At 51.6% G+C, this 27,527-nt stretch overlaps 1 protein-coding gene across 1 annotated transcript in view; it reads left to right on the top strand.

The window, feature by feature from the left end:
- Positions 1–27,527, top strand: part of WWC3 (WWC family member 3) — a 113,965-nt gene that overhangs the window by 66,420 nt on the left and 20,018 nt on the right. Inside the window, exons 6-12 of the mRNA XM_039234249.1 lie at positions 1,469–1,598; positions 4,468–4,614; positions 8,198–8,271; positions 18,268–18,510; positions 20,600–20,689; positions 21,701–22,266; positions 27,294–27,414. Coding sequence (XP_039090180.1) covers positions 1,469–1,598; positions 4,468–4,614; positions 8,198–8,271; positions 18,268–18,510; positions 20,600–20,689; positions 21,701–22,266; positions 27,294–27,414 — 1,371 coding nt within the window. The remainder of the gene's footprint in view (positions 1–1,468; positions 1,599–4,467; positions 4,615–8,197; positions 8,272–18,267; positions 18,511–20,599; positions 20,690–21,700; positions 22,267–27,293; positions 27,415–27,527) is intronic.

Raw genomic sequence — 27,527 nt, 5'->3', positions numbered from 1 at the left:
GAATGTGTGGGGACCCGTGGCGTTGACTCCACGAAGAGGACCCAGAACCAGTTTTTGTCAAGAAGTGATTTGTAGCCAATGCAGTCACAGCAGTGGCCGGCGAGCCCTGAAGCCCGATTCCCAGGGGAGGGAATGGCTTCCTGCCTGGTTTACTTGTCCTTCTCTTATTCCAAGGGTCATGATGGCTCAGATCAACTCCGGGCCTTAAGAACGAGAGTTGGTGAATTATTTACTTTTTCTCCCACGAGCACACAGATTCAGCATTATCCCGATAATAATAATAATCACCGCGAACATCACACGCCAGGCCTTTTCCTGGCGTTTTCTCATTAAATGAGGGAAAGGTGAATAGGAGGTTTACAGAGGCAAAGTGGCTTGCCCAGGGTCCCGCTGTGGCACTGCAGCGTCACTGGTCCTCAGCAGCGGGCCAAGATGCTTTTGTGAGCGGGAAATCGGCGCATTTGGGCTGGCCGTTAAGGATCCGGATTCTGCGGTAATGTGGGCTAGAAGTGGTTTCAAACCGGAACCTGTGTGGTGGTGGATCTGGAATCTGAAAGGCCGGCTGACTACTTCCAAGAGACGGAGTGCGTGCCCTTTCTGGGTCAGAGTATTCCAACTGCTTTAGCCCTGAGGGTTTCCAGGGCTCAAGACTTAGGCAGCGAAGGCGAGACAAGGGACGCGCTGTGTGTGGGAGACGGCCCGCTCTGTGGAGGCCAGAGTCAGGCCTGCCCTCGGTCAGCACTCTGCTTCCGCCACCCAGAAGCAGGCCTTGTGTGCCCCGGGGGCAGACTGGCTGGCAGGGAGGGAGGGAGGGGGGGAGGAAGGGATGGAAGGAGGGAGGGAGGGAGTTTGAATGGACGGAATGACAGATGAATGAATGGATGTTTGGATTGAAGGAAAGAACTGAGAAGGGGAGTAGTAGGAAGGAAGAGAGAAAGAGAACGAGAATGAGATAGAAGAAGATAGCAGAGACACAGTTTCCAATTTTATAGAAGGCATCGCTATTAAACATTCACAACTTTTTGCTATTTCCCATATGCTCTCCTTGAGTACAGCTGCCATTCGTCTGTTTATTTAATAGACAGCTTTGACCGCTAACCCAGATGCGGGGGGTAAACAAATAAGACATGATCCCCGTCTCCGAGAGGAGTTTCAAATCTCAGGAAATTACTTAAGCCAATGTTTGTCGCCTGATCATTAGTAGAGGTCATGGGAATCCTGAATCCAAAGTCCTCACCTGCCTTGGATGCTCCTGGAGCAAAGGAGACCGTCCACCGGCCAAGTCTCATCTCTGCTTGCTTACCGCCAGCGAGGAAGGTTTTATGGGATGTTCGTTTTTCTTTGCCACAGCAACGCTTTTAACGGTTTCCCACCTTTCTGTAAAGCTTTTGACTTACGTTGTTGTCGTCATCATCTAATGGAATGTCAGAATCTCGCATGGAATGACTTACTTTTCTTTCTTAACCAGGATCGATCGTAAGATGTCAAGCGCTCACACCAACTACAAACTGGCTGAGGCACAGGCCATCATGAGCGAGCTGCGGACCATCAAGAAGGCCATTTGCACAGGCGAGAAGGAGAGGCGGGACCTGATGCAGGTAGGGGCCTGTCGCTCTTCAGATCCCATGTCCGTTTGTCTGCCTGCCTCCGTGTGGGTCTGACTTTTATTTGAACTTTTAGGACGATATGTATTTACCATATATATTATGTTATATATTTATTATATATACAACTCCTATATTTTTAAATACATGCATATATATCACATATGTGTATATATGTTCTTCCTCTGTGTATATTTACGTATGCTGAATATTGAAATGTTTCCCAGTACGGGTATTAGTGGTTCGTGGGGCCGCCATGACCAAGGAGCACAGTCTGGCATAGAACAACAGACATTTCTTCTTCCAGAGCCTGGAGGCCAGAAGGCCAGGGTCAAGGTGCCATTGGGGCCCCGCCATCTCTGAGGCTGTAAGGGAGGATCCTTCCTCACCTCCCCCAGCTTCCGGTAGCTGCTGGCAGTCCTTGGTGTTCCTCGGCTCGTTGCCCCATCACTCCGGTCTCTGCCTTCCTTGTCACACGGTGCTCTCCCTGCGTCTAAATGTTCTCCTGTTAGGAGAGCGCCAGTCATTGGATTAGAACCCCCTCTAATTCAGTACGACCTCACCTTCACTTCATTCCATCTGCAAGGACTCGATTTCCAAATAAGCTCGCATTCACAGATTCTCAGGACTGGAACGTAACATTCTGGAAGACACGATTTAAGCTGTAAAAATGGGTGATGTGTATCGTTCACTAATCAAAATAATTTACAAAGTCTGTGATGAGCGTTCTCGCAGTTGCCTCCTCAGCCCGTCTCCTGTAACTACTTTTATGAGTATCTTGTATACCCCGCTGGTGTTTATGCAGACACAGGAGAGCGTGAACGCGTGTTCAGCTGTCCTCACGGGGAGTTCGGCCTCTGCCTGCCGCTCCCCTGCCCTGGCTTCCTCACCTAATGGTAACACCTTGTCTCTTTCCCTGTCTGTCCAGCACACGCTGCTTCGTTCCTTGACCTGGCCACACCGTACCCTACTGCGTGCGTACGTTTCAGTTCATGGCTGCGATCAGCGGAGCGTTACGCTGCTTTCTTTTTTGTTCCTCACACTTCTGTAGATTTTGTTATTGTTAGAAAAAGCTTGAGTTTTTGCGAATGGACGCACGCCGGTCTTTTTGCTTGATGCTGGGGTGCATTCGGATGCTTCTGTTATGGCTTTCATTTTGTGTTCAACACACTGAGTCCCTAGCAGGTGCCCGTCTAGATTCTGCAGAACGTAGGTCTTAGAAGGGCACATGAAGCAGAGCTCAGACTCGGAGGCCCAATGAGACAGGTGCACAGATAACTGCCTTGCATGGCAGTGCTTTCTAAGGTCAAGGGTCCAACAGACTTGTGGGTGTCCCCACGGTGGCCACTGAGTTGCCCATTCCTGGGCCCTACCCCCGCCTGCTAGATAAGGCTCTCGAGGTGTGACCCACACATCTGTATTTTCACACGCCCTCTCCAGGTCATGAAAGGGAAATGATGGTCTCTGGGCGCTGATAGCAAGAACGGCTACTGCCGTTTACTGAGGCCTCTGAGTGCAGTGTCGGACGAGGTGCTGTATGGCTGTTGCCCATCCAGCGTGAGCCCAGACCCCAGGAGTGAACCGAGTGGCGTTTCACCGCGGGGGCTCAGAGGCCCTGCCTCCCGGAGGTTGAACTCATTGCTCTGCGCTGGCCTAGCCAAGCGTGCAGGGCGGGGGGCAAGCCACCCGGTCGCCTCGAGTGGGTTCCCCACCATGGAGGCTGGAGATAGAATTTCTAGAAGAAGCTTCAGGCCCCAGCATCTTCTCTGAGACGCTCCTGGGAGAGGCCTGAGCAACATCCTCTCTAGTAAAGTCAGAGAAGTTTTGTCTTTCTTTTATGGTCTTCATGATACTGGCCCGTTCCAAGGTGCCTCTGTCTAGAGCCAGAGCCGGTTGCGTGTTACACCGTACCTGCGCCTCCTAGCGTCTGCAGAAATGTCTGCTGAAGATAAGTGCATTCAAAGGTCTTCTGAAAGCTTGTAGGGAATCCCATTGCTCTCTTTAACTTTCACCCAGAGGGGTCACACACGCCAGAAGACATACTTACTCTAGTTTTTGGCCAACTGGCATCACATGCAATGACTCTCAGCCGGGTACAATTATGACTGAGAACCCAGATTATTATAAAACTATGTAAGCGTCATCTGGGAGTAGCTCTGCTTCTGTGTGGTTTATAAAACTCTCAAGGTGGCCTTCATCTCTGTCAGACTCATTTATTGATAGAACATTTTGGATGGCAGTGCTCGCCCCCACACTTTATTGAGGTACAGATGACCAAAGTGCATAAACTTACGGTGTACAACCTAATGGTTTGATTCATGTGTATAACGTGGAATGATTACCACGATAGTTAACACATCCACCGCCTCACATATGTACCTTGGTGTGTGTGTGTGTGTGTGTGTGTGTGTGTGTGTGTGTGGAAGACTTTAAGATCTACTTTCTTAGCTTTCATTACGTGACACAACATTGCCGACTGTCATCACCACACTGTACATTACAGCCCTAGAACTTATTCATCTTCTAACCAAAAGTCTGTGCCCCTTGAACCCTCAGCCCCTGGCCACCACCATTCTACTCTGATGCCGTGAGTTTGGCCTCTTTGGACAGAATGATTTTTTTCTTTAGGAAACATGAGGGTTTAAAAATGGTACTCTGGCAGTAGTCTGCGTTATCCACACGCTGGCAGGGGGGCTCAGTCACGGTGTGACGTAAATGCCTAAGAGTGCGCATGGCAGCCCACTTGTCGTCTTCACCTGCTGGGGCAGGGGTGGGGTGGGCTGGGCCAGCGCGAATTCCGGCCCTCAGAGGGAAGGGAAGCATCACCACCTCTGTTCAGGCGGCCTGTTTCTTCCTCCTCCAGAGCCTGGCCAAGCTGACCGATGGCTTCAGGAACAGCTTCTCCCTCACCGACCCTCTGCCGGAGTTCCCTCACAGCCCGGGTGTGCTTGGCGAACCTTTACCTCAACAGTTCTGCGACGCTGGGTCTCAGACCGACATCGTCGGAGAGGTACACCAGGAGCCGGGGGTGCGGGCGGAGGGCCGCGCGTGCCAAGTCGGACACTTAACCGACTGAGCCCCCCAGGCGCCCCTAGATTATAAATATTTTAGACCTTTGCCATAACTATCCAACTGTGTTGTTAGAATGCAGAAGCAGCCATAGGCAGCATGTGAACAAATGGGCAGGGCTATGTTCTGATAAAGCTTTATTTTTAAAAGCAGGATTGGATTTGGCCCGTGGGGGCCCTAGTTTACCGATCTTTGGCGTAGCCCAGTGATTTTCAGAGGCTTTGTGGCTATAGAGCCCCTGGGTTATACTTTGATGCTACTTCTTATTCTTCTAAAAGAATGTCAGGAAATTGACTTGAATCAAAATTAATTTTGCTTGGGACTTGGAAGAATTTCATAATGCCCCTTTTGATAATTAGTGAAGCCTTGAGTTAGCCACAGAAACAAAGTTGGCAGTCATCATCCGAAGCAGGGTGGTGAATGCTAAAAGACACCGCTGTTGTAACATTATTGAGTGAGGTTTATTACAAATGGAAAACAAATGGGAAACAAGATGGCTTCTTTTTCTTAGAGCTCATTAAGTAAAGATGAGACCTCAGTGGAATGTGGAAGGCCCTCCCCAAAATGACATAAAGAAAAGAAAAAGACCTGGAAAAAGACCATTGACAAAAATTCTGGGTTTTAAATAATTAACTAGTATTTTGAAATTTAGGCAAATAGCATGTCTTGGAGTATACTGTGGTAAATAGTGACTCTTGTTGTCTTGGATGCCCTGCAGAAACAGTCCTATTTTGAGTTTTCCCCTCACTGCTTTCAAAAGTACGCTTGGACATTTTTGACCAGGCAGTTTTGGTTTTAATGACTATGGTCACCATCTGCATAAATACACACAGAAAAGAATCTGTAAGTCAGAAATGTCTGCTATTTTTGCCTAAAGGTTTTGGTGTGCAGGAACGAAAGAAGTACAGGGCTCCTTGAATTCCATGAATAATTGCTGTTATCATAGGTTAGACTTAGAATTTAGAGATTCAACTAGTTTGGAAGAAGCAAAGGTTCTCTAATGATTAGGTAAGACTTTCTAAAAATATCAGGTGGGAAGTGGCTGGTCATGCCATTGCAGTAACTTGAGCAATAAATTGTCATCATTTGTGAGTTTACTGGGGCTGACCGCTTCATGGCTGGGATCTCGTTAGTTGTTTCCATGTCCTTTTGATAGGGGGAGAATCAAGGTGCCGAGTCAAGCTAAGCTCATGTAGTCAGGTCTGTCTGGGTTTCAGTCAACATTTCTGATGTCTAAACCCCTATTTATATCATGTAGTTATAAAAAAGGATATTGAAAGGCCATAATTGGATTAGTGGGCTGTTGCTGTCTAACAGATTCCTCCAAAACCTAGCGTCTTAAAACAGCACACTTCTGTTATCTCAGACACTTCTACTGTGGGTCAGGAGTCTGGGCGGGTCCTCTGCTTCAGAGGCTCTCACGAAACTACAATCAAGGTGTCGGCCAGGGCTACAGTCTCATCTGAGAACTAGACTGGGGAAGGGGCCACTTTGAAGCTCATGTGATTATCGGCAGGATTCACCTCCCCACGGGCTGTGGGACTGAGGGTTTCACTTCTTTACCATACGGACCTCTCTGGCACCGAAGCTTACTTCATCAAAGTGTGCAAGCAGAGAGGGTCTGCTAGCAAGATGGAAGTTGCTGTGTTCTGTAACCTGGCCACAGGACTGGCTTCCTGTCATCTTTGTTGCATTCTATCGGTTACAGTCAAATCGTGGCTCTAGAGCACTCTCAAGGGGCTCACACATGGGCCAAATCCCAAGAGGTGGAGACTACTGGGGACCATCCTAGCCATCTGCGTACCTGGCTTAGTTATCACTTTGAGTCATCAGTTTTGTGGGATGGGTGTGGACATAATTGGCTATACTTTTTGATCCCAGGACTTTGCAAACACAAATGTGTACACACTGCAGGCCTAACGTTGGGATTCGGTGGTTGGGGTACATGCTCCATAGGACCTGTGAAGCAGGAGCCTGCTGGATCCATTGGGTCGTAGGTTTCTCCTTTTTTGACCAAGATGCCCGTTTTGTTCTCAAAGAAGAGTGCAAAAACGGAGCTTAGAGATCTACAGAAGCATCGAGAAGAGGTTGAAGAAATATTTACTGGTCTTGACGATGGGTCAGCTGCAGGAGTCTCTGACAAACAAGGTGGTGAGGTGACAAGTAGCTTGTTTCCAGCGTAGATGGTTTCTGGAGATGTGACACTATAGCTCTTGTGTGTGTGTGTGTGTGTATAGAGGGGGGGTGGGAGAGAGAGAGAGGAAACCGTGGGGAGGGGCATTGGATGAGGCTGTAAAATGTATAAAATTATGACGTCTCATCAGAGAATGCTCAACCCCCTCCTAAGGCGTTTCTTCATCTCACCATTCAAGACAATAAAGATAACGACATTTCTACTGATGTGTATATCAAAACTGGTATTGAAAAACTCATCACCAATCATTCAGATAGAATATTTTCAAATATTTGCTGACACGAAGTTAGTTTAAAAAAATGACTAAGAGGCTCTGATATATGGTCTAGTTAAGGTCAGATCTACAGATCCACAGAGAGAATCGATTTAATGAATTGGTGTCATAGATTTCCAGGAATGAAAGAAGAAGTAACCAAAGTGAGGGACGATTATCTCCCACGCAGGTCTTTTTGTTTGTTTGTTTGTTTCATTTTAGGAATTTGTTTAGTTCGGTGTAATTGGGGTGGAAATATTTAAGTACAACTAATGATCACGTCAGGGCACCACATTTCGATTCTGACTCCTAAGGTGATGTGCCTCAATCCAGGCTTTTCCAGACCTTGCTTTATTTCCTTTTGACCTGGAGCTCTTTAACATGCCACGTGCCATTTGAAGGAGTCCTGTAGCCCATGCCTAACACAGCTAAGTCCGCCATCTTCGGATCGTGTGACTTCTCAGGAGAACATCACTATTCTGCATTTATTGAAGAATGACAAAATGTGCTGTACAAAGTGGGACAAACATTTTTGCCTTCGTATCAACTTTGACTAAGCAATTCCCTATTTTGTTGTTTAAACTTAATTTGTTGTTGTTGTTAGGAATTATACAATAGATGAATACCCTTCCACTGTTAAAAATAACCAAACAGATCCACCAGTGTTTGGAAAGCAGAGCCTCCCTGGCCCCAGTCCCAGCTTCTAGCAACCAGAGGTGGCGGCTGAGTAATATTTGGTGTGTTTTCCTTCCAGACCCTTGAAAAGTGGAATTTTTTTTTTTTTTTTTGAGAGAGCGAGCAAGCACGAATGGGGGAGGAGCAGCGAGAGAGGGAGGGAGAATCCCAAGCAGCCTCTGTGCTGTCGGCACAGAGCCCGACGCGGGCTCAAACCCACAAACTGTGAGATCATGACATTTAACCCACTGAGCCTCCCAGGTGCCCCGAAAAGTAGAAATTTAAAGACAAAATAAGAGCTTCTTCATTGTTGCTGAAAGTTGAAATGCATTTTCTGTTTTGAAAGTATGTTTTAATATGTGTCCCCCTCCCCTTTTTTTTTTTTCCTTCTGTTCCGGAAAGTTTGTCTTTGATGATAAGACAAGACTTGTAGACCGAGTCAGGCTTAATTGGCAGTATGAGGAAGCCAGAAAGAGGTAAGTAGCTCCTTTTCCCGATCTTGCCTTCTGCTTCCTTCCTTTCTCCTGTGGAAAGAGCTTTGGTGGAACTCCAGTGTGGGATCGTCCACTTTTTCCCAGAAAGCAGTGTCTCATAGAATATAAAATCAAAGATCTTCCTTTCCACGTAAGCTTCTTAATACCGACAGGATTTCACGTGTATTTAAAATGTGAAATCGTCGCTCTTGTGAACAGTTATAGAGCCGTGATTTCATAAAGACAGAGACTGTTGGGTCGTTCAGGACCCCTGCCCTCCCACCAAGGCTTCAGCACAATCACCTTGTCTCTTATGTGTCCTTTCCGACTCCGGAGGGTAATGGAGAAAGCCACGGGTCTTGGTTTAAAAGCCGGGCTCATAAGGACAAGGTCAGCACATGCTAGCGGCGCGGGGTCCGATCGCATTTTGATAGAGAGACCAAACCGTAGCCACTCCTGTTGACCTTTGCTGTCAGTCGTCCACCCCCTGAAAATTGAGACTCGACCCTGTCTGTACATTTGCAGAACTCGTCTTTCTGTCCCCCGTCCCAGTCCTCACCACCGACAGGGGCAGGATTGAGAGGCAGCGTGCAATCCACAGAGGCAGGCGGGGCTTTTGGCACGCCACCCCCCCCTCCCCCACGTCCCTGGGCCCCCGCTTTCTGTATTGTGACCCTGCCCTGGCTTTTGTGCTCTCTTTTTGGAGCCATGCTTGCTTTTGTGCCTTTCGAAAAGAGCCTGAAAACCAAATCGTTTCTGAATATGTGCTTCAGAAAACTACGAAGCACATAGTTTTGAAGGTTTCTTGAGTCGCATATGAACTGTTTTCCTGGAGGGTGGGGGAGAAGGAGGGGAATATGCTGGGCCGGGGACCAGGGGGTCCTTTTCTGGACGCGAAATGGCTTGGGTCTGCCCGATCGACTGTAGCGTTCCTGGTGTCTGGAAATCCACTTGGTTGCCTTTGTAGAAAATGTAACAATAGCAACCGAAGCAGATCACATGACTCCCTGCTAGAGGGCCTGACATGGGCCTCCTGTTTGCTCGGAGCTCCTACACCCGCTTCCCCCTGGCTTCTCCCCGTGCCTGTGCGGTGGCCTTCACGCCTCCGCTCCGACCGCCGCCAAGTCCATCCGGCCGCGCTGCTGGCGGCGCTCCGTGGCCCTCTTGTCCATCTCCGTTCCTGCTCTTGAGCTCGCTGCCGCCCATCGGGGGCTGCTGTCCCCGGGGAATGTCCCTCTGCTCATTCCTGCATGTTTCTACTGCACTGGGCAGCGTGGGTGCCTGGAATTTGCTGCGCTGTATTAAAATGCAGAAAATAGATGGTTGCTACATTTAGGAACATAATTGTTACGTGCTCTGCTGTGACATTTTCTAAACATATTGAGTGATTTTTTTGTTTTCTAGAGATAGTATCGGTACACAGGGAGTAACCTTTTAAACGCAGAGATAATACATTTGGGTGAAAAGGCAAGTATTTAAGACAGATATGCAGGGGAGGACACGGAGCTTCATCAGTATCTTTTAAATGAAAGTAATATTTCAAGGTTTCTAGGACCGTGTTAGGAAGCGCAGTGCAGCTGGGGGGGGAGGGGGATCCTGGGGGGAGAGGGGGGGCCCTATGGGGGGAGGGGGGAAGGGGGTGCTAGGGTGAGAGGGGGGGTCCTGCCCCCATGGCTTCAGCCTTTGTGGGACAGCGAGGGCTTCTCAGGAACGCCTTTCTGGGCGGCACTGGCACCATTTAAGTGAGGACCTCCTGGACTGGCTTGCACGAGCGCTGCCCATCGTCGGGGAGCACTTTACCCCCAGGGGACGCCTGGCCCTATCTGGAGGCATTTGTGATTGTCCCGACTGTGGGGGACCTGCTATTGGCATCTAGTTGGTGGGGCCGGGCCTGCCGCTCCATCACCCTAGAATGATCCCCGCCGTGCATCCCCAGTGCCGAGGCCGAGAAGCCCTGGTGTGGGCTGGAGGACTGTGATGTCTTGGCGGGGCCACGCCTGCCGTCTGCGTGGGGGACCCCAGGAGCCCCAGTGGGAGAACGGGAGATCGTGCTGCTTTCTACGATTGCATGTGGTCTTTAACCTGTTTGGGAGATACACTCCTCCCCAGCTAACAGAAATCTGCGAGTTTATCAGCAGCTCTGTCTGGGGGTGAGGACCTCCCTCCACCCCCACCGGGCAGGACGTGCTGGGGCTGTGCGTGCACACGCCAGAGCCAGAAACACGTGCCCATGTATGCTTGTACCTGATGTACGCGTGTAGCATGCACATGTTTACCTACATGCACGCGCGCTTGTATTTTCCTCTTTGTTTTTATTACAAAAACAATACATGAATACGTCGTTTTTGTCATGGGCACAATCAGTAAATAGAGACTGCCCATTTTTCCCTTCTCTGATCCCACTTCCTACCGTGAATGGTTTGATGTGAAACCTTCCAGGCTTTTACCTAAACACGGAAATCAAGTAAGCCCCGTGTCGTTAAATACAGTACATGATGCATAGCTTAGGGCGCATAAGCATCACTCTGGATAGACATCTTCGATGGCTGCGGTTTTCCCTTCCGCAAACAGCACATCATCTCATAGGCCCCCGCCTCGCACAGGTGACCGTTTCCTGGACTCAGCAGTGAAGGGCGGGGGTCCGAAGGCAGGCGCACCGAAAGTGTTGATAGCCGCCACCGAATTGCCTACCAAGACGACATAGCCACTTTGCACTGCTGCGAATGGCAATTGAGAGCCCCGATTTTCACAGCTGCTTAGCATCGTGAGGCGTCTTTATTCCTCGTGAAGGTGGCTGGCGTAATGGGCACACGCCCTGCCACTTGTCCCGTGCCTCTCCCTGGTGCGTGCGGGGCGTTGCCTGGTGCGGGGCCGGGGCTAGGTCAGAATTTGTGTTTTTCCAGACAAGTGATCCTTTCAAAACGTGTTAGGTGCTATCATTCCTCTGCTTCGCATGGGTCTCAAGCATTGAAGGAAGCAGCGGTCGCTCCCCAGGGAACTAGAGACAGGGGCTCTGCCGGCCCCCAGCGGGTGGAGCCCAGAGATGCTGTCGAACAACCCACAGCGCAAAGCACGGCCCCACGGCCCAGACCTACGTGGCCCAGTGTGTCTGTGGCGCCTCAGCTGAGAGGCCTTACTCTCGGGCCGCTTATTTTGCTCCTACGTCCCCTACTGTGTTTGGATCACGAGGGGCCCCCAGGAGCAGGTTGTCCTAACCAGGGACATCAGCTTGTGCCCCGTGCCCTCCCCAACCCTGCTCCAGCCGAGCGGGCCCCTCAGGGTTCCGCAGATGTGCCGGGGCTCACGCCTGCCTGGCACGCTGCCGACTCCGTGCCTGGAGTTGGCAGAGCCGCACATCCCCCGCCCCCGCAAGATGTCCATGTTCTGACCCCCAGAACCTGTGCCTGTGTCGCCCTCCAGGGCAGAAGAAACTGTGTGGATGAGACTAGGGTAAGGACCCTGAGGTGGGGAGATGGTCCTGGGTGATCCGAGTGGGCTCAGTGTCCTCACTAGGGTCCCTGGAAGAGGGACAGTCAGGGAAGGAGATGCGTGGAGGGAAGCAGAGGTCAGAGTGGTGTGGGCCGCGAGCTGAGGCCTGTGGGCGGCCCCACAAATGGCAATGGAATGGGTCCTTCCCTGGAGCCTCGAGAAAGATCACAGCCCTGCCCACCCGTTTTTGGCTTGTGACTTCTAGAACTGCAGGATAACAATGCCTGCTATTTTGAGCCACCAAATCTGTGGCCTTTTGTTACAGCAACAAGAAGAATCTCACAGAGCGCCCTCGGGGCTCGATCCCACGAACCCAGCTGTGAGATCATGACCTGAACTGAAATCAGAGTTGGACACTTAACTGACTGAACTACCCAGAGGCCCCGAGAGTGGTTATTTTATTATTAAAAATTTTTTTTAATGTTTATTTATTATTATTATTTTTTTTTAATACGGGTTTGTTTTGTTTTTTTTTTTTTAAATGTTTTATTTATTTCTAGGAGACAGAGAGAGAGACAGCGTGAGCAGGGGAGGGTCAGAGAGAGAGGGAGTCACAGACTGNGAATTTGTTGAGTGCCCCGTTGAGTTGCCGGTAACTGGGTGAATGACCAGATGAATACATAAATGGAAGGCATCGGCAAATATCAGAAATCTATTTATTTTTTTTAATGTTTTATTAATTTCTAGGGGAGAGAGAGAGACAGCGTGAGCAGGGGAGGGTCAGAGAGAGAGGGAGTGACAGACTCTGAAACAGGCTCCAGGCTCTGAGCTGGCAGTCAGCACAGAGCCCGACGCGAGGCCTGAACCCACGAACCGTGAGATCATGACCTAAGCGAAAGTCGGACGCTTAACCAACTAAGCCACCCAGGCGCCCCAATGTTCGTTTATTTTTGAGAGAGACAAAGAGCATGAGTGGGGGAGGGGCAGAGAGAGGGGGAGACACAGAATAGGAAGTAGGCTCCAGGCTCTGAGCTGTCAGTGCAGAGCCCGACACGGGGCTGGAGCTCACAAACCGTGAGATCATGACCTGAGCTGAAGTCGGACGCTTAACCGACTGAGCCACGCAGGCGCCCCAGGATGTATTCGGATTAAAGGGAGGTTTGTGAAAGTAGAACTCCTAATTCTAAGTGGTAGTTTGATTTCTGGAGAATTCTCTAGACCAAACCACTGCCATCATGGTGACTAGTTTTGTGTTTTCAGCTCTGGGTCATGGAAAATGTACCCAAACAACTGCTTCTGAGTTTCCCGTCAGGAACATCACTTGGGATTCTCAAGGCAGACCTTATGATAGGAAAGCTTTCACATTATTGGTTGAAAATTTGAGAACTTTTCCAAGCTGATTTGGAGGAACGAGCCTTGAAGCAGTCCCGGTGACGCAGATAGTTCCTTATTTTTAACCTAAGAGCACTTGTTCCAGAACTGTGCGCAAACTGTAGCTGTTTCCATAGAAACACTCGCAGTCCAGATAGGAACAAAACATCGGATCCATCCAGTTTCTTTGTGTCTTAGCGTTTGTTGCCAGGATGCGTCCTGCTGTTCATCTGTTGTCAGGAACCAGGGTCGCATTAGGATTCCAGTTGAATTTGATCAGTCGCTTGGAGTTTTCCTTCGTTTCTCCAGTGACCATGTATCGGGGCTCGAGGGCAAGGGAGGCGCAGTAGGGAGAAATGCGGGTAAGCATCCTTGCCGCGCTTGGCGCCTTCTTCCCCACTCAGGCTGAGAGAAAGAAGCCTACAGATGTTCCGCTTCTCATTTAGAGGAATCGCTCTCTGAAGATCTGTACCCTCAAAGGGGAAAAGATGTGAGGGCAGGGAGGGGTTTGGGGGTTTTAATAGATTTTATTGCCCATCTGACCTAGATCTCAGCTGAGATTTTCTTGAACTTTTGCTTTTCATATACATGGATATTTACAAAAAGAAAACTGAGGAGAGAAAACATAAGCAGTATCAAATCTGTAGCTGCGATTGAAATCTGAAGGCACAAGGCTCAAAGCCGACACCACGTCCCGGAGTGTGGCGCTGCGGGGGTCCGTCATGTCTCAGCCATCGAATGGGACTGTGGCTTGCCTGGGATTCCATTTCTCTTCCAGAAAGCAACTGTATTTTAGGAACATGCAAAATTATGTAGTAGACTGCAGAATTGATACATAAATTGAAATAACTAAGGATTGTTCCAGGTATGTAATGTGTACCCCAGAACTGTGCCATATTAGAATTTTCCAGAAAAATGCAAACGATATTTAGGATTTCTGTGAATTGTGGGCCCTAAGTAGTTTCTGCAGCATAAATGCACATTTCCATTCATGGTTTAATGGTGCCTGGGCTGTAACAGAAAAGGCGTTCAGGCAAACACAGCGAGGGGAGAAATGATTCATATTTCACTGTGTCTACCTTAGGCCTGTTTGGGGAATGGAATTTGGAGATCACATAATAAGTATGAAGGCTGAATGCTTGGTTGAGGCTTTGCTTGCATTTCTTCTCCATCATGAGCACAAGGGCGTATACTTTAAAGCTTTTAAAGGCATTTGCGAGGGATGATATGTAAGCCATAAAATGTATTACCTGTCACAAATTAGAATCAGTACAGAATACAGTTGACGTACAGGAAATAAACCCTCCCCGATTTTAAGTTGCTCTTGGTCTCCCTTAAAAATGACCCGGGGAAAGTTTCTTTTTGGCAAACAGTCCTTGGGGCCTTGGTTTGCTTTCCTGTATTTAATTTCACTGAACTGATATTTCAGGAAAGAAAGCCTTTCTAGAGATTGTTTTCCTGAGAGAGTGCTCAGAGCTGGGATGATGGCACTCGCAGGAGTGGGCTTCCAGCCTTCCGATCAGCCACGCAGCGTGGATGTGGAGGAAGGGGCGCCGGATGTGACGCTGCATCTTGGGCGTGAAGTTGGTCTCCGCCAGTGAACCTCCCACACCCCGGGTCCTCCTGGCAGATGGCCTCTTGCGAGGCCGGCAGCACGGGGTGGCACAGCGGACGAGGCAGACTGTGGAGAAGGCAAAGCCATCTTGTCTGTCCCTTGGTGAATGCACAAGAAATCGCCGAAGGAATCCTTCTAGAGCTTTTGGCTTCTAGTGCAGACACACAGACAAGACACGTGTGCCACACTCTCAGCCCGGCTGCAAGCAGGCCCCAAGTGCCTGCATCTGGAGTAGGAAGACAGGGCAAGACATGGTGCTTTGCGATATGTATCTGTATTCTTCTAGATTCATAGATAGCTGTCAGATGACCAGGCAATCATTTGTATCATCGTGAAATGTATTTAAAATGTTTTTAATGTTTATTTATTTTTGAGAGAAAGAGAGAGAGAGCAAGACTAGGGGAGGGGTAGAGAGAGAGAGAGGAAGACGCAGAATCTGAGGCGGGCTCCAGGCTCTGAGCTGCCAGCACAGAGCCTGACGCGGGGCTCGAACCCACAGACTGTGAGATCATGACCTTAGCTGAAGTCTGACGCTTAACCGACTGAGCCACCCAGGCATCTCGTGAAACATATTTAAAAACACTATTATTCTTAAGCGTAGAAATGCTTGCTAGAGTTTAGCACAGCCCAAGCACCTTTTCCTGATGGGTCACCTAAAATCTGCTTCATCCGGATTTGGTTTCTGCTACAGAGGTTGTCCCTCGCCATGTGGCTTTGCATATTTTTCTTGCGAGCTGTGCAGAGCCACAGAAACGTGCTTCACTTTGGCCACTGCACGGGTTCTTTTATGCCTTAGGTGGACGGCCCTTTATTTTTATTTTTTTATAGTTCATTTATTTTTGAGACAGAGAGAGACAGAGCATGAGTGGGGGGGAGGGGGCAGAGAAAGAGGGAGACAAAGAATCCGAAACAGGCTCCAGGCTCAGAGCCTGATACGGGGCTTGAACCCACGAACCGTGAGATCTGACCTGAGCCGAAGTCGGATGCTTAACCAACTGAGCCACCCAGGCGCCCCGGTGGACGGCCCTTTAAAAGCCGGTGCTTTGCCTCTCTTCTCGCCTGTGATTCTCTTTTCCCCTCTTTTTTTTTTTTTTTTTTTTTTCCCTGATAGTGGATGTTATTTGAGATCTGCCTGGAGTGAGTAGGATTAGCTAGGATTGGCTCCTCTGCCACCCTCCCGCCCTCGGCAGCTTGAATCCGTGTAGAACAGCAGCTAACCTGTGCCTGGCCGGCCTGGATGGAGTCGCGGTCGCCTCGCGTGTACACCTTGGAGGCGCAGAGGCAGTGCTTTTTAAACCCTGTCTGCTTGTTGTAGACATATGAGCATTAGTACAAAGTAACACCGCTAACTTTAGCTGGGTTCAGAGAGGCTTTCCTGTGGATTGGGCAGGGAAATTAAATGAAAACTTACGAGGACACGATGAATTTGCTCATTGTCGTTCGGCCCTTTCATACTTATTCCTTGCTTTGGATGTGTCTTGATCTACGGTAGAACGTTCCAGAAATTTCATTGGGTATAATGTCTGATTTGGCACTGACTTATTTATGGGCCTCCTTGGAGTGTATTTTCCTTGGGCTTCAGTTATATGACTGCCATAAATTTTAATTACACTAATTAGACATAGATGGATGCTGAAGGCCCAGTTGGATTCCTAACCCTGTTCAGCTGCCTCTGTCATTAGTATTTGTCAGTGACATGACTTGGCACCATTTTCCGACACATTTTCAGGAAATTAGTTTTAAGTTGGGAAAGAACTTGCCTAATAAAGCTACTGACATTCAACTCTTTTCTCTACCTTCTTGGGGAATTGGACTCGACTAAAATGCGCACGTTTAAACTATAATTTGTATAGTCCTTGTTTAAACGGTTGGTTTTCGGATTGCTTTGGTGCTCGAAGAAGGCGTCTTACCCAGTACTCCGGCCACGCTGGCTAGCCTGCACGCTCCTGTCCAGCTCAGAGGACCCTGACCTGGTGCAGGGCCGGCAGCAGGCTTTGACGCGGGGACCAACGCCAGTCACTCGGCAGTGTCTGCAGGGAGCACGGTGTCGGGAAGGAGTCCGTGGCCTGGACCTGGCGGGCAGGATGCCAGCTTTGATGAGTGTGTGCGCCCTGGGCATGGGACGGGGTGGCCTCAGGGGCACCCCTGCCATTTCCATTTTAGTGAGGCTCATCACCTGGGAGTCTAACACGAGTCCCTAAGAGCTCCCAGGCCAGTCAGGGTCCGATGGACCAGGCCGGGCCGCCTGAGAGCAGAGGGTTTTTGAACTCAAGTGAGCATCAGAAGCACCAGCAGGACTCGTTAAAGTCCAGAGCGCCCAGCGCTGTCCCCAGAGTGTCCCCTTCGACAGGTCTGAGGTGGCACCCAAGGTCGCCATTTGTCACAAAACTGGTAATGCGGAGGCTGCCGGTCTGGGACCCCACTTTGAGAATCACTGCCGTAGAGACTACAGGGCTACGTGCCCCGGCTGCTGCCCTGTCTTCACGGCTCTCTGCGACCTCAGGGAAGTCTTTGGATTTGGGTTTTTGGGCATGTGTGCCAACATCTATCTGTCCTTCACGGTGCTGGGTTTAGGGCAGGCCCGGCATCCCTCGCTTCTGCCTGAGCACAGATAGCCCTCATGTTTAGTCACACTTAAACTTGAAGGGCCTCCTGCACTCTATCCTGGCTGTGAAAGCATCGCTCTGAAAATACAGGCCCCGTCTGTGCCGTTTAGTCTGCCTTCAGCAACAACTCAGGACACACAGCGATGTGCTCTGCTAAGTGAACGCATGGACGTTTGGGCCCGTGGAAAAGGGACCACAGAGTCACATTTTTACACCCGGGGAGTGGTCACGCCGATGCATTTAGTGAGGCTGACCGGTGTGCAGCCTCCCGATTACCTCACGCCGACACCCCCGCCTACCAGGGCCGACCCTCCCGCTCTCGGACAGTTGCGGTCACGTGTGTTCTCGGTTCCGTGCGCTTAGCCCTCACCGAGGGCCTGCTCTCTTCAAGGCATTTGGAGTGTCCCGTACGGGCAAGGTCTCTGGTGCTGGAGAGAGCAAACAGAACCACAAGACGTAGGTCAGCGGGCTTCAGGGGTTTTCTGTTCAGAAACACTGTGAGGGGTGCGCGGCTGTCAGGTTGTTTTGTCTGGGTGGTGTCGGCGGGTAGGCACCGTGGACGAGGCGGGGAGCCAGAAGCATCTCGCGCGTACCCTGCGTGGCGTTTAGCGACTGGTGACGGGGGATGGGGGGGAAACGAGCCGGTTCCATGCTGCTCTGGAACAGTGCCGCGCGGGAAACCACGCACCCCAGATGGCACGGCGCACGGGCATGTGGAGGGTGCCAGCCTTCCGTGAGCTCTTTGCAGCAAGCACGGCGTGCTCCCTGCCGCCCCAGGTCTAGGGCGGAGGACGCAATGTAAAAGACGTACGCGTTACCTTTACCAGCCCTCGTTTCCACATGCTTTACGTTTGTCACTCAAGGTTCACTTGGGGCGCTGACTTCAGTACTTAGTGGGGTGAGTTTCTAGAGTCCGCGTGATGGCGCTGAGAACGGGGGAAGGTGACGTGTTGACCTCTCTGGGCCCGTCTCTTGCAGAGTGTCGACTATCCAGCAGCAGCTGGCCCAGCTCGATAACGAGTCCTGGCCGGGTCTGGCCGAGGCAGACAGGGACCGGCTGCAGCTCGTCAAGGAGAAGGAGGCCCTGCTTCAGGAGCTGCAGCTCATCATTCAGCAGCGAAGGCCGGCGGAGGACGTGGCCCGGCTGGAGGAGGAGCGGGGGCGCCTGGAGGAGGAGGTGGAGCGCGCTCGGGCCACGTCCGTGCAGGGCGCCACGGAAAGGTGGGCTCGCTTCCCCGGGGAGTGGCGCAGGGGGCAAGGGCGGGTGGGGCTCGGCTGCCAGCCAAGAAGCAGCCAGAAGAGCTGACTCGGAGAACGGGGCCTGGGGCTCGAGATCGGTCCCGGTTGGTGGCACTCAAGGCGCGTTTCCTCGCCATTGGATAGAGAAGGGACGAGATGGAGGGGGCGTGTGCCTTCCCTTCTGTAGGACGTCCCCGCTCTGCCCGGGGCTCCCGACCTTCCTGGGTCCTGTTCAGAAGCCAGAGGGGGTGGAGAAGGGGATGGAGGGAGGGAGGATGGGGTCCCCCGCTTGGACTCCACCCCTTCACAGTATAGGGGCACTGTCCCCTGTCTGCAGGACAGCAGCCTAGACGGGCGTGGGGTTGCCAGCCGGAGGGTGGGGGGCAGGCGCTGGCACCGAGAGGAAGCCCGCGCGTTCCTGGCATTTCGGCATTGGGGCCGGCCACCTCCTCCGTTTATCTGCCACCTTGGATTTGCCCCTCCGGAAAGCCTGCTCGCTCTGCGGCAGCGGGAAGCCGGCAGCCTGGTGTGTGTCTGCACCCAAACGTGCCTCTCCTCGGTCTGCTCTGGGCTCTTTGCTGGCCAAGCCAGCACAGTGTTCTGTGTTCCTGGAGCACAGTGTTTTGGGGTGTGCGGGGTCTCCTGGTTTCCATTTGCCATGTGTGATCACGGGCTGTGCCAGTCGCTGGGTCTGACTTCCACGTTTCAGGGCTGTGGGATGGTTGTCTGAGGGTATCAGTTGAGCTTTGGAGAGCCCGCCCTATTTGAGAATCTAGCGGACGTTCAACTTCGGCATGTCGAGAGGACCAGACGCCGCGTCTGTGTGAGCATTCTCTGCGTGGACGCAACAGTCAGCTGAATGGTTTCATCCATACAGACGTCCTTAGACCTGTCAGTTAAGCCCGTTAGCCTGTTCTCTGTATGTGGCGGGGGCTATCGAGGCTTGGATAGTGATCGTTATTTGATAGAGGCCCGTGTGGTGACACTCGTGGCCGATGTCCGTGTAGGCGGGAAGTGCTGGTGTTTGGAGAGCCCGGCTCCTAGGAGGAGGCGGAACGAGTTCTGGTTTGCTTGAGACGATAGCGTGGCCCTGTCACTTCACTCAGAATAAACACGGAGTCGCTTTTGGATCTGAAAAGGGACTACCAAACTGAAGTGTTCACCTGTGCCCTTGTGCTTCTAGACTCTTCTGCTTAAATGTTACCTTCTCTACCCTTGGTATTCTGTTGTGTGTGCTCTGGCTAGGGGCGGCTGGGAGCTCGGTGGGTTGGTTCTCTCTTAGGGGAGTCGATTCGGTCTCACAAATGCCACCTGCTTCTCCAGACCCCACATCCATGCACCCCTGACTATTTTGCCCTCACCGTGTGGAAATCCCGGCACATGTGAGTGCTGTGGGCCCCGGGTACGAATCCACATATTCATGCGTTCATTCGGTGGCGGGCGAGTGCCTGCATGTGCCGGGCTGTCTCCTGGCCGGTGGCCCCAGTGCAGTGGGAAAAGTCCAGCTCAGAAATAATAAGGGAGAAAAAGTGGAAAGAAGAAAAAAATGATCTTCAACCCTGTGACAGCTGCTGTTCTGTTTTACTTGGGTCTGACTTTGATTCTATAGATTTTGGAATTGCGTGCATTTTGTTCTGGGACTCTGATTTGTTCTGAGGAATTCCAGTAGGTTACTGCGTGCTCTGCCTTTGAGTCCGTTTTCTAATCTAGCCCCTGATCCTTGCTCTCTGTTCATGCGGCTGTGCACCCCCACCCCCCCTGCCCCCTCTACCTGCTCCCCCCATCCCCCCACCCAAGTGCCCACCCACCCATCCTCCCGTCTGGCCACCCAGCCACACACCTGCTAGGCTCCCGCAGCGTATCAGGCACTGCTCGGGGTGCTGGGGGTACGTTTTCAAGCAAGGCAAAACCAGTCTGGGTTATCCTGGCATCTGTGACCTGGATGTGGTTTTTAGAATTTAGTCTTTCGAACCTAAATCGGTGTGGGGGACCTTACGGCCGAGATTCCTGTCGGGAGCATGCCCTCACTATCTCTGGAAAATCCACCAACGGCCCATTTCCTTACCTACAGGATTCTCCTTCAGGAAAAAAGGAACTGTCTACTCATGCAGTTGGAGGAGGCCGCCCGCCTCGCGTCCTATCTCCAGTCCCAGTTGAAAAGGTCGGTAACTGAATTATCGTGTTAGAACCACGTGTCCGTGAACTTCATCGTTCCCTTTAGCTTGTTTGTCCCGTACCAGAACTTAGAAGCGGAAGTGGTTGTAAACCCAGGGAGAAAAGTGCCTACACTGTATTTTCCAGAGGCGCTGCTCACACACGATTCGGGGACTATGGGGAGAACCGAACTTGGCTGCAGAGTAAGGAGTCTGAAGTCAACTTCGTCCAATGATTTTGTAATTTAAAAAAATTTTTTTAATGTTTATTTATTTTTGATGGGGGGCCGGGATAGGGGCAGAGAGAGAGGGAGACACAGAATCCGAAGCAGGCTCCAGTCTCTGAGCTGTCAGCACAGAGCCCGACGCGGGGCTCAAACTCACAAACTGTGAGATCGTGACCTGAGCCGAAGTCGGACGCTTAACCAATTGAGCCATCCAGGTGCCCTGTGATTTTGTAATTTAATCCACAGCTTCTGAAGCATGTCTGTCCATCTCCATATGCACATGGATATTTTTAATGATACACAGAGTTGTAAAATAAGCTTCGGGTGCTTAGTAATAGCTTCTGCTTACGGGTACTTACCGTATTGTGAAGCTTAAGCTAAGGGCTTTCTGTGTAGTATTTCCTCAGTTACTTCTCCTAAAAATGTCATGAGGGAGCAGTGATTATTTACCAGCCCCCAGTGAGAATGAAGGGGGTTCCGAGAGGGCAGACGGCTTGACTCAGCGGACACAGCTAGTCCGCATCTGAGCTGGCCCCGGCACTCGGACGTGAGTCTCTGATGCTAACTGCTGCTCTCCACTGACATTTGAAAGAAACAAAGGGAATATTAGTGAAGTCGCCTTCTAAATGCTCACAAGTGGTTAAAGACCCGCTCTGGCTCGTGGGAGCCTGGGGCAGGATTCTGTTCCCTCTGGAACAGACCAGCCGCTCAGCTTTGCAGCCAGGAACAGCGGGGCTCCGGCCCGGGTGTGCAGGCCGCTTGTCTCACAGCACAGGGTGTCTTTCGTTCCAGCCTGTCTGCCAGCACCCTGACCGTGTCTTCGGGGAGCAGTCGCGGGTCCCTGGCCTCCAGCCGGGGCTCGCTCGCCTCCAGCCGCGGTTCCTTGAGCTCCGTCAGCTTCACGGACATCTACGGGCTCCCGCAGTACGAGAAGCCCGACGCCGAGTGCGGCCAGCTTCTGCGCTTCGACCTCATTCCCTTCGACTCCCTGGGCCGAGACGCCCCCTTCTTCGAGCCCCCGGGCCCCTCGGGCTTCCACAGGCAGAGGCGCTCCCTGGACACACCGCAGTCCTTGGCGTCGCTGTCCTCCCGCTCCTCCCTGTCCTCTCTGTCGCCCCCGAGCTCGCCCTTGGACACGCCCTTCCTCCCGGCCTCGCGCGACTCGCCCCTGGCGCAGCTGGGGGACAGTCTCGAGGTGTCCGGCCTGGGCGCGCTCGACAGACTGCGGGCTCAGGCCTCGGCTTTGGGGGACGAAGACTCGCAGGGCACGGCGTCCCTCCAGCCGCACGGCTTCCCCGGGGACGGGGAAGGACCTCGCGAGCGAGGGACCCAAGCGGCTGCTGCTCCCACAGGTGCAAGTAAGTACTGATGAGCCCTGTGGGGAGGAGGAGGGTTTCCCGTTCGGGGAGGAGGGCGGGTGCGGTGGCCCGGAAGCCAGCGGGCGCTCTGATCCCATAGCGCGCTCTGAATTCCCGACGGTCGGTGGGGCCAGGAGGCGCGCACCTGCTGTCTGCCTGCGTGCCCTCCTCGGGGCCTCGCGTCCGGGTCCCGGAGGCGTCATCGTAGTGGCAAAGGCGCCTTTCCCGGGCGTCTGGCTCGTTCTCAGAACGTGCCTGTCAGGAAGGACGGGAAGGACCCCCGCCTTCCTCAGAGGCTGCTCTGGGGGTCCCGGGGGGCACCGGGGCCTTAGTGAGCTCCCTGGGGCGTGTGTGGCCGAAGAGCACGGGGTCTGCTTGTAGCCCGGGGCAGATGCCTCCTCCCTTTGTCCCCGTGACTTCTCTCTTCATCCCCCGGCCTCACAGTTTCCCAAGATATAATCTCTCAGACACGGGAATGAAAAGAATTGATGTAATTTCAAAAGACGTGCTGGGAAGCATCAGTCTTTTGCGCCGACTCAGTTTCTCTGGTGGTCAAGTCGAGGAGCACGAACTAGCATCCATCTAGTCCGCGTTCATTCGGCTTCTGCGTGGTGCCAGGGCCTGACCACTTGGAGCCCATGTGGAACACTAGACTGCCATCCTGCAGAATATTCCAGCTGACAGCTTATGCCCGAAGCAGGGCCCGGGCTCCAGCCCTCCTCGTCCTGACCGCTTATGCCTTTTTGAGCCGACCCTCCCGTGAGAGTAACTTCTTTAGGTTTGAGAGAGGCTCAAGAACCAGGTCTCATCCTGGGGTTCCTGAACTTTTCCTTACACGGCGACAAGGTTTTAGACATTCCATTTCGGCCAACGCTAGGTGTTTGTATCGCTTACTGGAGCCCAGCCAGGAGAGTTTTTGAATCCTGGAAGGCACTCGTCAATGGCTGGAGACGTGGTTTTGGTTGTCACAGCCGAGGTGGTGGTAGGGAGATGCTGGTATCTGGGGCTAGAAGCCAGGGATACTGCTCTACATCCTCAAGTGCACAGCACAGCCCTCCCCACTCACACCCCCCCCCCCCCGAGAATGATCCGGCCGAGATGTCGGTAGTGCCAAGGCTGAGAAACCCTGGCCGTGTACTGTTGAGTAGCCTGGCAGCCGGGGGCAGAAGTACAATGTGAGTACAAAACCGGGGGCAGGGGGACCGGGGTTTGATGGAAACAGCTTCAGACTCGCAGCTTAGAGGCCCAGATTCTGTTCCCTGCCCTATTGTCCGGTTAGCTGTGTGACCTTGAGTACATCCCTGGACTTGGCTGAATCTTGGCTTCCTGCCCTCGAACAAGGTGGTCTTGATGGGCTCTTCCACTCACCACTGCTCTGTTACCCTGAGTTTGATAGTCATAACCACATTGGTTGTTATATTTGTGATACAGTGATCGTCTCTGTTCGCACTTGCGTGCTTAACCAGGCAGCTGCGAGCTCCTCGGGCAGGCCCATGGCTCTTTGGCATCTGTTTACTTTGGCGCCTTGTCTGTTTGCAGGCACACCTTGTATACCCCCCGGGTATATTGTTTCGCTAATTCACATATGCAGGTGACCTTCACCGTGTTCTTTATAGTCACAGGTTCAGTGCTCCGTGCTTACTCCTTTGATTCAAAAAAGAAAACCCAGAATCAGGACCGGCTTGCACATCTGTCGTTACCACTGTCAGTGCCTTGCCTCCCATTCCAGCCTGTCTTTAAAGGTTGAGATACAGAAGTATTCAGTCTTCTTCGGCAGAAAACCCACACGAGGCCCGAGGGCCCTCTTGGGCCAGGGGAAAGATGGGATGAGATGGAGAAGAGCTGACTTCCTTTCTGATCCTGATTTCTTTATTTTTTCCTTCCCACCCTGACTGACATTATAACGGTTGACTCCATAGACTGGGAGGTGTGTGCTTACGCCACGTTCAGATACTGCCACCTCGTGGTAGAGTCTTGCATGACACTGTCAGTTGACTCAGGTCTTTATAAACTCGAAATCATCAGCTCTGTGACTGAATTGGTCCTGGCAGATGCTCCCAGAAGGCTGGGGTGGGTAACGAGCTGCAGGCAAGGACACCGGGCGACTTCTTGCCTCTCCTGATGCATGTGGGAACCCTTGAGCCCAGAGCCCCCACAGCTTTGTATGGGTGGCAAGCATCTTTGTACTTTCTTTTTTCAGCCCAGCTCTCATTTATGACACTTGCCACATGCGGTTCTCTTTGACTTTCTCGTCTCCCTAGGAACAAAACCGTCTGAGTTTGACCTCCAGCAAGTTTCAGAAAGATAAAATCTTCGTAAGATAAAATTCTAAATCGCCCAACCGGACAGAACAAGCCCTAGGAATAATTTCTCCCATTGTGTTTTAAATGGAAGAAATGTGTTTAAATGTGTTTTGCCTGAGGAGGCAAAACATGGGACTGGGGAGTGGGAAGATGATAGACTGTAATCTGTAACATTTTAAATATTTTCACTACACTTTTATCTTCCTTGGGTTAAATTTTTTTTTTTTTTTTTTTAAGAGAGATCACAAGTGGGGGAGAGGGAGAGAGTGGAGAGAATCCCAAGCAGGCTCCACACTCTGCACGGAGCCCAACCCAGGGCTCGACCCCACAACCCTGGGATCATGACCTGAGCTGAAATCAAGAGTCGGACACTCAACCGACTGAGCCACCCAGGCGCCCGTTTTCCTTGGATCTTAAAAGCCAAATGTGTTGGGGCGCCTGGCTGGCTCAGTCAGTGGAACCTGCGACTCTTGGGGTCATGAATTCAAACCCCACGTTGAGTGCAGAGATGACTTAAAATCAAAATCTTTTTAAAAAGCTAAATATATCATGATTTTGAAATCTTTTCCTATTTTCATTTCCCGTTAGTATTTGCTAACCTGAACCTGGGAAAAACCTTGCTTTTGTTCACCTGTTTATTGGCATTTTTATTATGAATATTCATACTCTGTTGAAAATTGTCAGCTTAAATTCTGCAGTTTTTTCACTTTATGCTTTTTTTTTTTTTTTATCTCTTTTCTCATGCGGCTCGACAGAAACGCTCACTGTAAGTGACCTTGGAATTCTTCACCTTGTCGGTCAGGCAGTAGGCACATCTTTATGCAATGAATCAATGTATTTAGGATGGTAGAGGCGTGGCCACGAAGGGCGTATCTTATAGTTGTATTTTAATGTAGCTCAACAGTTACTGTTATTATTTTTATTTCCACATTATTGTTTATTGTGGCACTAAAGTCGTCTAAGAACTTTTTAAATGCTTTATGTATTTATTCCTCTGTATTTTTTCCCAGACGTTAGTGGCTTTCATTGTCTTAGTATGCCAGCTTTGCCCCAAATGTGATTCTCATTATATTTTCTTTTCATCAAGCAGTGTTGCTGTCCTCAGGTCTCAGTGTCTGTCTGTCTGTCTGCCATTGCACCGAGAGAGAGATTTTGTGAAAGTTGTACCATCGGGTTCACTGGAGGTGTGCGGGGTCACTGCCTGTCGTTCATTATTTCCTGGAAGGGACGCAGAGCCGTGTCTAGGGGCCGTGCTAGGGGGCCGGGGCCAGGGATGGACCCAGGGTGCAGTTTCGTGCGCTGGGGCTCAGTGCACCAAACGGGTTCCGTCTGCAGCTCTGAGCCGGCAGCTTTGGGGCCCCCCGTATGGCGGGGGGGCAAGCGACCGGAAGGGCTGGGTTTTGAGAGTCAGTGCCTCCGGCCACCCCAGAGCGGAGCCAGCCTCGGTCCTTGACCAGGGAGGAGCCCGTCGTCGTCCAGGCCCGGCACTGCAGACCTTTACAAGGACGGCTTTCATCTGCAGTTGAGATCGTGGGACGGAAGACCGCGGCCCCGTGTGTCTGTTTGTAGGCTGTTTAACGCGTTTGGATTAGGTGCGTGGATCATTTGGTTGAAAAGAGAGCTAGCTGGTGGTCGGTGCACTGGGCGTTTCCCTCAGCACGGGGATGCGTGGGTGCCTAGACGGTCCCGTTTGGAGCTCAGGTGGCTGAAGAGAGGCGCGGATAGGGCAGGGGGACATGGCGGTGTGTGCGGGAGGCGTCATGAGGAGCCGTGAGGCTCCGTCTGGGGCTCCGCATCTACACCCGTGCTCTAGCCGCGTCCGCCTCCCTGGAAAGCGGTGACACTCGTGTCTGCACACCCAGGTGTGGCACGGGAAGACTGCGGGCCCGCTTTTCTCAGCTTGGTGGAAAGGCTTGTCGCTGCGAGGGAAGGAGCAGACAGCCGATGAAATGCCAAAAGGAAGAGTGTCCACGGCCGTCTTGGGCTCTTGATTAAAACAGACACGAGGTGAAAAGAACCTGCCTCGTCGTGGTGGCTTCTAACCCCAGGAAAGCGATTCGGGAAGGAGGTTGCGCCTCGGGGTGCCGAGGAGGGCATTGCCGTGACAGGAGCCGTTTCCGAGGCTGCGTCTGGGCTCAGCCGTGTCCACTGACTTGAAATCCACCATGTTTAGTTAGGGTTTGTTTGGATAATTAAAAAAAAATTTTTTTTCTGACGATAAAATACAGAGTGTATGTTTAGTGTACAAAATGTGGGAAATAACCGAGCCGCATAAAGAAGGAAATGAAAAGTACCCCTGTCCCCTGCTCGGCTACATTTAGGGGGACAGCTGCGTTTCCCACATTCGGGGTAACGTCTCTTGCCTGGTCTTTCAGGTATGACAGTCTTTCTCCAAGTGTGATACGAAGGGGTGTCCCCCCAACCCCCTCATTTTCTGTTCTATGTGCTCATTAAGGAGGTGAAAAGACATCTGTGACTATTTACAGAGCTTTTAAAGAAGCAGCCAGAAGTCTGTTCCTACAGATTTTCAGTATTAAAAAAAATGAAGCGCAGCACATGTAAACACGTGCATGTATATGACGTGTCTGTCTACGTGATGGCATGTCTCTGGGACACCCAGCACCTCTGTATGTGCGCTGGCTTAGAGCGTTCATTTCTTCTCATCGCGGTCCCCAGCCTCCCGTGCTGTCACCTCCTGACCCCTGGTGTGTCTCTTATTCGTAGCGGTGACTCTTCGAGAGGACAGTGCCAAGAGGTTGGAGAGGAGAGCGCGCCGTGTGTCTGCATGCCTGTCGGATTATTCCCTAGCGAGCGATAGCGGAGTGTTTGAGCCTCCAACTAAAAGGTTAGAAGCTGAACTTCTCCCTCTGCAGCCTTTCCACGGCGTTACTGGTTTTGTTTTCAGTTATTTTTTTTAATGTGTATTTATTTTTGAGAGAGACAGAGAGAGCACAAGTA

The sequence above is a fragment of the Hyaena hyaena genome, unplaced genomic scaffold (assembly GCF_003009895.1).
Source record: "Hyaena hyaena isolate Hyena2069 unplaced genomic scaffold, ASM300989v1 scaffold_85, whole genome shotgun sequence".
In the NCBI taxonomy this organism is placed as follows: Eukaryota; Metazoa; Chordata; class Mammalia; order Carnivora; family Hyaenidae; genus Hyaena; species Hyaena hyaena.
Note: the sequence above shows the minus strand (reverse complement) of the source record. Positions and strands in the feature narration are given on the sequence as shown.